At 33.1% G+C, this 8,080-nt stretch overlaps 1 protein-coding gene across 1 annotated transcript; it reads left to right on the forward strand.

The window, feature by feature from the left end:
• Positions 1 to 3,947: 3,947 nt before the first annotated feature.
• Positions 3,948 to 5,134, forward strand: LOC120182408 (bZIP transcription factor 44-like). The gene has a single exon (XM_039187394.1). It carries the CDS (start codon positions 4,509 to 4,511, stop codon positions 4,959 to 4,961), a length of 453 nt encoding a protein of 150 aa, XP_039043325.1. The 5' UTR covers positions 3,948 to 4,508; the 3' UTR covers positions 4,962 to 5,134.
• The last annotated feature ends 2,946 nt before the right edge of the window (positions 5,135 to 8,080 follow it).

Raw genomic sequence — 8,080 nt, forward strand, 5'->3', positions numbered from 1 at the left:
AATAAACAGTTAAACAGTATTGGCAGCAACCGAATGAATTTACTAAGCAATCTAAGTGAAATTACGAGTAAATTTATCATCAAGTTAAATATGAAAAATATTAAACTTACCTCGTTGCATAGAGTATGAACCTCGTTCTGCAACGATGCTACAATCTCACGTAGAGCTGCTACCTCACCACGTAAAGTAGACATCTCAACACGCCATGCACCATTGTCATCGAGTAAAGTACCGACCTTCTCACGCAAGGCATTGACCTCATTACGTAACTCCCCTAACTCATCCCGTGGAGGTGGAGGTGGAGAACAGGGAGATAAACGTCGTGGCATCTTTGCTGGTCACCTATCATGAGGTGATGGTGAAGAAGAGGTTCGATGATGTGACAGAATAGGTGATGACTCTCGTTGTGGATGTGTATATTCGGGTCGATCAGGTGATGGCTCTGGGTGAGGTGATGGCTCTCGAAGTGGTGGCTGCTCATCATCCGTGCCATAAAAAAAAGCTTACTAGCTTGCCACCAATCAGTGGCAAGCTCAGCTTTCGTGGGTGTCAGCCTCTGTAATGGAGTGTTGGCCTCCTAACAATATAAAAGCTCAAACAAAGTTAAACGTGTACTAGTAATAACTTTTTTATAAACATATGGTAGTATTTGTGTTAACTTACATTATTTATTGTAGTATACGGTAGTAAATCTTCCCATTGCTGCAAGGACCGTTTCCTCTTCCAGGAAATAGCCCTATGAATATCATTAGAAGTTTTTAATGCATATGTCCGCATGGTGGGAAATGCCTCAAATATCCAAATCTACAAACAATATAATAACAAACATTAGTAATTGTTAAAGAATTAATTATAATTTTGGAAACATTATATAAAAATTATTACCTTAAAGGCCCAAATAAAGCCTGACAAAGTGTATTTTGAACCATCGCCACGCAAACTTTTCCGATCATTAAAGGCAGACGACAACTTATTCCATGTAGCTATCCATAGATACGAACCCCACGGAAATAGGTTCCATGCATTTAGGTCCTCTACCAATTTAATTAGATCATTAGGAATAGGTTGTCGGTCCTCTCTGCCTAAAAAGTCGGCTTGCAAAAGTATTAGAAGGCATACTCGGACAACATCGACGTCATCCATCCGAGTAAAACCATCTTTCTTATTTAATAATCTCGTCAAGTCTTCCACGTGTAAATTCGACTTCTCCGTTGACTGCTCAGGAAAAACCCGGGAAAACCATGATAGGCGGGTAATATGTCTAGTGTATCGATCTACATCATCGTGTCCGAAGCGTAGACCAGTGATTAAGCAAAACTCCTCCCGCCCAAAACACGTATAAGCCGGTGGAAAATCAAACCATATCTCTTCATCACGACGTTGTATAGTCTCTGGTAGATCACTAGTCATGGTTTGAAGAAACAGATGGGTCAACATAGCATCTCCACCCGGATGTTGTACTTTCAGCCATGACCCGAAGCAAGTATCCTCAAATATTTTTCTTTGTGCATGTGTAAGCTTCGACGCAATTGTTTTGGCCAGGATTACTTTATTTCTTAAGGTCAATTGAGCCGAATAAAAGTTCTGCAAAAACAATAAACATACCAATTTAAATATACCAAAACCTACACTGTGAAGATATGAACAATAAACATAAAGAGTAGTAGTTTATTCTTCAAACTTAAATTTGCAACACTGTGAATTTAGTATTTGTTTTTTGGTTGAAGTAATGCAATTCATTCAAGTTTCAATTTGCAGAAGAAGAATAGTTTCTGAAACTTTAAATCGCAACACGAAAATGACTATCGCAACGCGAATTTGACTATCGCAACGCGAAATGAAAATCGCATTGCGATTCTCTCATTGCGATAGTCAAATTCGCATTGCGATAGTCAAATTCGCATTGCGATAGTCAAATTCCCATTGCGATAGTCATTTTCGCTTTGCGATTCACTCGTTGCGATAGTCATTCTCGGTTTCAAATACTAAAATTGAAAGAAACTTGAATGGATTGCATTACTTCAACCAAAAGACAAAACAAAGACAAATACTAACTTCACAGGGTTAAAGACTAAACAGTTTAGCAGTATTGGCAGCAATCGAACGAATATAATAAGCAATCTAAGTGAAATGGTTAATCTATTATTGAAAACACCAGTAAACTTATCATTAATTTCAATATGAAAAACCTAATAATAATGCAAAAATTTCAAAATAAAAATAATTAAAAAAACTAACCCTCGGTGGTTGATTTGGTTGATTTTTCATTTCTGACCGTGAATGATTTCGCCGGAGATGGAGACTGTTATCGTCGTGGGGGCTGATTTCGTCGGAGATAGGGACGGATGTCGCTTTAGAGAGTGAGAGATGGAGATGAGATTGAGTTGTGATTTAGGGTTTTAGGTTATGAGTTGCGATTACGGGATATACTGTGGACGGTTCAGTGTTCCGATATATTAATATATTCGTGTTTGGAATTTGAAAAAAAAATACGCGTTAATATGAATGGCGCTATGTAAATCGCATTGCGATAGTCAGATTCGCATTGTGATTTACGTATTCGCATTGCGATTTATGTAATTGCATTGCGATTTAGGAAAATCGCAACGCGATTTTGGGAAATCGCAATGCGATAGTCAGAATCGCGTTGCGAATCTGGAAACTGATTTGCGATACTGGAGATCGCGTTGTGAATTATCGATCGCATTGCGATTTAGTTGGTCATTTTTACAAATCCAAAAAAAGTTAATTAAAATCGTATATTATAAGACATTTTTGATCACTGAGATTATTTTCTCTTATTATTATCGTCTTTTCATTCTGTGATCCTTCATAAACAAGATAATAATGAAGATTCTGCTAATAAGTTAGTCAGCTGAAATAAAACAAAAACGATTAAGACGAAATTAAAATATAATATTAAATATGATTTTGATCATATCAATCATGATGGCTTGCAATGGATGGTGGGGCCTGTGAAGCGTTTCCGGGATTGTGGTCCAAATAAGAATTTTTGTTTTAAAAACTTTGGTGCTATTAGGTATGATGACATGTTTTTCTCGATTCTTCACAACAATCAGAAACCCACAGAATTAATATTACTACATATACCTTTATATATTGTTACTATATATAACTTTAGTCCTTAATATTTTAGGGTGAGTTGTACACAATATTACTTAATTATAAATTTGATAATAATATTATTATTTCTTAAAAATTTACAAATAAGTTATTTAATTAAAATATTTTTATAAAACAGTCATTCTATTATTAAATATTAGATAGAATAGTGATATGATATGATACAATAATAATTTTAGTCCTTAAAATTTATACAATTTATCAATTTGATCTTAATGTGAAACAATTCAATAAATATAACCGTTCATATTTAAAAAATTTATCATTTTAGTATTTATTATTCTCCTAAATTACCTTGTTCTTTTTCAGAAATATTATATTTACCTCCTTATTATTTTTAGGTATAATAATAATTTAACAGTAACTTGCTATTGTTTTATGATATAATATAATTATCTAACTACTTTGATTTGATAGACGTATTTAGCTTGATGATATAAAAAAGATTAAATTGATGAAATCTTTAAATATAAAAGGTCAAATTTATAGAATTTTTTGGATTAGTACAAAACTAATAGAATGTATAAATTTTGGTATTAAAATATTATTATATCATGCTATCTTGGACATCTAATTTAATTTTAACAAAGTGAGTAGTGACATATTTGTAATAATATTTTAACTAGATGACTAGTTTATAACATTTAGAAAAATAATAACATATTTATTACCAAATCCATAATTAAGTGACATTAGATGTAGTTTACCCTGTATTCTATTCAGATTTTTAATTACTAATTAATACATTTTATTTTTAATTTCTCCTTTTCCTTCTATATATTGCCTTCTCAGTTCACTGAAGAACCTCTTCCATATCTGCTATCTTCCCCTTAGAGAGTTCTCGTGTTTCTTGTACAGCTGAGCTTCTGCTATATTTTCCTTGGCTTCTTTCTCTGTTCTTTTAATATCCTTTTTCTGGGTGTCTTTGCCCTGGTGGGTTTTGGTTGTTAAACTTTGAATTCTGGAGTCTAACAAAAACCCATTGTAAAAAAAACACTTTCTTTTTTTGCTAAGATTTGTGTTGTTGATGATATTTTCCTGCCAAAAAAAAAAAGTTTTCTTTTTCTTGTTTCTTTCTTCTGTGTCGTGCGTGTAAATCTTGATGCTGCATAAGTTTTTGTTGTTGATGTTCGGGATTCATGTCTCCGGTTGTCAGTGAAATCCTCCGATCCGGGTTTATGATAAATTCCTCCTTCAGACGCAAGATCCATCTCGTTCAATCTTTCTCAGTTGTTTTCCTCTATTGGTTCTATGTTTTCTCCGAAATAGTTTTCTCTCGCTTTCTAGTTTATTAGCATCAGGGTCCTATATCGATCGTCTTCTAGGTTAGATCAGTGATTTTGGCGTAAATAGAATAACTTCACATGGCTTCATCCAGTGGAAAATCCATCTCCAATTCTTCAGGTTCATCTCCGCAACAACAGAATTCTGGGTCCGATCATCAAAGAAAACGAAGGAGAATGGAATCGAACCGAGAATCAGCGAGGAGATCGAGGATGAGAAAACAGAAGCACGTAGATGATTTAGTGGCTCAAATAACCAAGCTGAAAAGTGATAATAACAGAATCCAGAGCAGCATCGGCTTCACCACCCAGCAGTATATGAGCATGGAGGCCGAGAACTCGGTCTTGAGGGCTCAGATGATGGAACTGAGTCAAAGACTGGAGTCGCTAAACGAGATCCTCGACCATATCAACAACCCCACAGCATGCAATGGGGTATATGAAACAGAGGCTATGGAATTCAACCCTTTCAATTTGGCTTGCCTTAACCAGCAACACCCCATCATGGCCTCCCCAGACATGTTTCAATACTAATTGATGAAGTGAAAGATCATTTGTTGTTGGGTTAGGGAAATGGCAATATTGGCAAGGATGCTTTTACTAGGGTTAAGAATTACTATATATTATTAGTAATTAATTGCCATTTACCTTGTTTGATGTATTTTTCATCCTTAAAAATGTAATCTTTTATGGTACCTTTTTTTGTATGCAAGTGAAAATAATTCCATTCTTATTTCTCTCTGTTTTTGGTCAAAAGTGGCAAATAATTGATGGTAGACAACAGGGTAAATTCATTGGTTTATTTGAATTTGGTTTAATACAAAAATTGTTATGTCTAGAAAATCGTTTTAGTACATAAAGAATTTTTACCGAAAATAGGTGCATAATGATTTTTTTCTTTACTAGAAGATGGTGTAAGAAGACTGAAATGACAAAACTCCCACCACTTAATGGTATTAAGTGAAAACAATTGAGTGGAAATTGCAACATAAGCACTTAAACAATGTGTTTAAGTAATGAAAAGAATAGTAGGTTAGAAATTGCATCACCTCAAATCATCACTGGAGTTCCTACAAGTATTATTGTATGTTAGGTAGGTTACATACTCAAATCACTTCAAATCTAAACCATATAATTTGATGAGTAATTAATAATCTTCTTTCAATATGGAGGATAACTATAATAAAGATATTATTTAATTAGTTTAAGGTAGGGATGTGCAAAAAAATGTAATCCGATCTATCCGATCCGTTGTTTCGATAAAAAAATAAATATCTAATCTATTTTTAAATTTTTGGATATTTCAGATCAGATATTCGAGAAAAAAAATCAAATATTCGAATCAGATACGAATTAAATAAATTATAATTTTGGATTATCCGAAAATCTAATAAAAAAGGACTTTTAAATTTTTTTACCCAGGCCCAGTATTCTTAGCCAACCTACCCCTATCATGAAATATCCAACCTTACCGTGCAACTTTGATATGTATTTTATAATATATATCTAAGACAAGTTAATATATATTTTCAAAACAAGTTCTAAAATTTAATATATGCAGATTTATTCGTGTCTAACAGTTTTTTAATTTTTAGTTTCCCAGATTTGATAAATTATATTTTGATAAATATATGTATTATATTTTTTTATCAATAATTTATTTTGAAATTGTTTAAATATGTTTTGATAGGTATATACCATATTTTATTATAAAGTCACAAAATAATAAATTTAATTTTTTTTAAAATAAAATTTGTATTAGGATCTGGATATTCGATCCGGAAATTCATATATCTGATTTTTTTTCATATCGGATATGGATCACAATTTTAATGATCCAAATTTTTGGATATTCGAAATTTCATATCGATAATATTCGATATCCGATAATGTACACCCTTAATTTAAGGGTTTATTTTGTTTGTTTAATAAATTCAAATCAGTAATTTTATCACTAATTTTTAATTGTATCCAATTTTTCATTGAATTTATTTAATCATTTAATAATGTGGTAGAGAGATTTTATTGATATTTTGATCGATCTTGAAGGTAAAATTAATTTTAATTGAAAATTTGAGGATTTAATCTTTAAATAAAATATTTAAAAACTTAACAAATTATAAATATTAAAAATTTATTAGAGTATTCATAAAAAATATTTAAAATAAATATTTAAATAAATATTGTAAAATTAAAGAGATTAGGACTTATAAAATGATAAATTATAAAATATAAAACAATTAAAATTTAAGAATATTTATAAAGTATAAAATTTTTGTACATTTCTATATAAAAAAAAGTCTCCGACTGATCTCTCACCTACATTAAGTCTACTACTATTCTTTCAACATGTTACAAAGTAGAATCAATCTTGTATTAGAGTAACAATAAAACTCAATTTCTCCTTCAATTTTCTACACCAAATATTAATGAGCATCAATTTGATTTAGACGATCGAAGGAGAACTTGAGTTTTATTGTTACTCTAATACATGATTGATTTTCTTGAATATATGTTCAATAAATAGTGGTAAATTCATATTGATGAGAGATAATTATTATGGTGTTAATGTGACAGTCTACATGTGAATGATGACGTAGTTGTCACACCCCACTTTAGGGGCTAAATTTCATTAGTTTTAAAGTATCGAATTAAAGTTGTAATAAGAAAAATTTTAGGACCAAATTGTAAGTTTCTAAAATTTTTGGGCTAGTTTCAAAAATCTATGAAGATTAAGGATTTAGCCCTAAATTTTCCATTATTTTGGATAATTAATACTTTCTCCCCCGATCGGGAGCAAATCCCTAAACCCCTAATTTATGAAACCCCCAACAAGTCTCTCCCGTCACCGCTCCCGATCCACCCTACTTTGGCTGGCGGTGTACATCACCGTCCGTCCCAATTGAACCAGCGTCCCACCCCAACCAAAACCCCTCAGCCCTCATCCCCGGATCGGCCGTCAAACGTCGTGTAAAGCACGGAAAAGCTTCGACGAAAACACCTTGATTGCTGCTTGGTTAACTATAAATCTCGGTCGCCTCGGTCATCGGTTCACCTCACTGCTACCACAGTCAGACTCCTTATCGTCGTGCGCCCAAAACTTGACCGAGTTTGTGCCTGTCATCGTCAATTTCGTCGACCGCTGGCGTTGATAAGTCTCGATCGATTTTCGGTTGTTTGACATGGTTTTGGTTGATGGTTTTGGTTGATATTGGTGAGTGCTTGAACAGGGAGAATCAACCGACCACCCCGAGGACATCACCGTCGCCATGCACCTCCGCATACGCGTGGTCTTCATTTCAGCCGAGTCATCCGAGTATTCTGGAAGCTAAGTCAACTATGACCGAGTTGATTGAGTCAACTCAGTCATAGTCAACTCGTTGACCATTAACCGGTCTAACCGTTGACTTTGATCGAAAAAGTCAAAATTTTTCTAAAATTTTATTTTATGTTTTTTGACGTCCGAAACTGAAGTCTGTTTTTCCAAATTCGCACTCGGTAAGCCATTTTTTCAGTGTTTTATCTTCGGATTCAAGTTGGTTTCTGAATTAAGTTCAGTTTCTGACGTAAATTCGTTTGCTTTGTATCTGAGAAATTATTGGACATTGGATTAAAGTTAAAGGACGATCGAATGGAGATTAAATGTTTGATCG

The sequence above is a fragment of the Hibiscus syriacus genome, unplaced genomic scaffold (genome assembly GCF_006381635.1).
Source record: "Hibiscus syriacus cultivar Baekdansim isolate YM2019G1 unplaced genomic scaffold, ASM638163v2 tig00112649_pilon, whole genome shotgun sequence".
In the NCBI taxonomy this organism is placed as follows: domain Eukaryota; kingdom Viridiplantae; phylum Streptophyta; class Magnoliopsida; order Malvales; family Malvaceae; genus Hibiscus; species Hibiscus syriacus.

Bases quoted from the DNA above. Each gene is read 5' to 3' on its own strand.
- LOC120182408 (XM_039187394.1), top strand. From the start codon at position 4,509: ATGGCTTCATCCAGTGGAAAATCCATCTCCAATTCTTCAGGTTCATCT.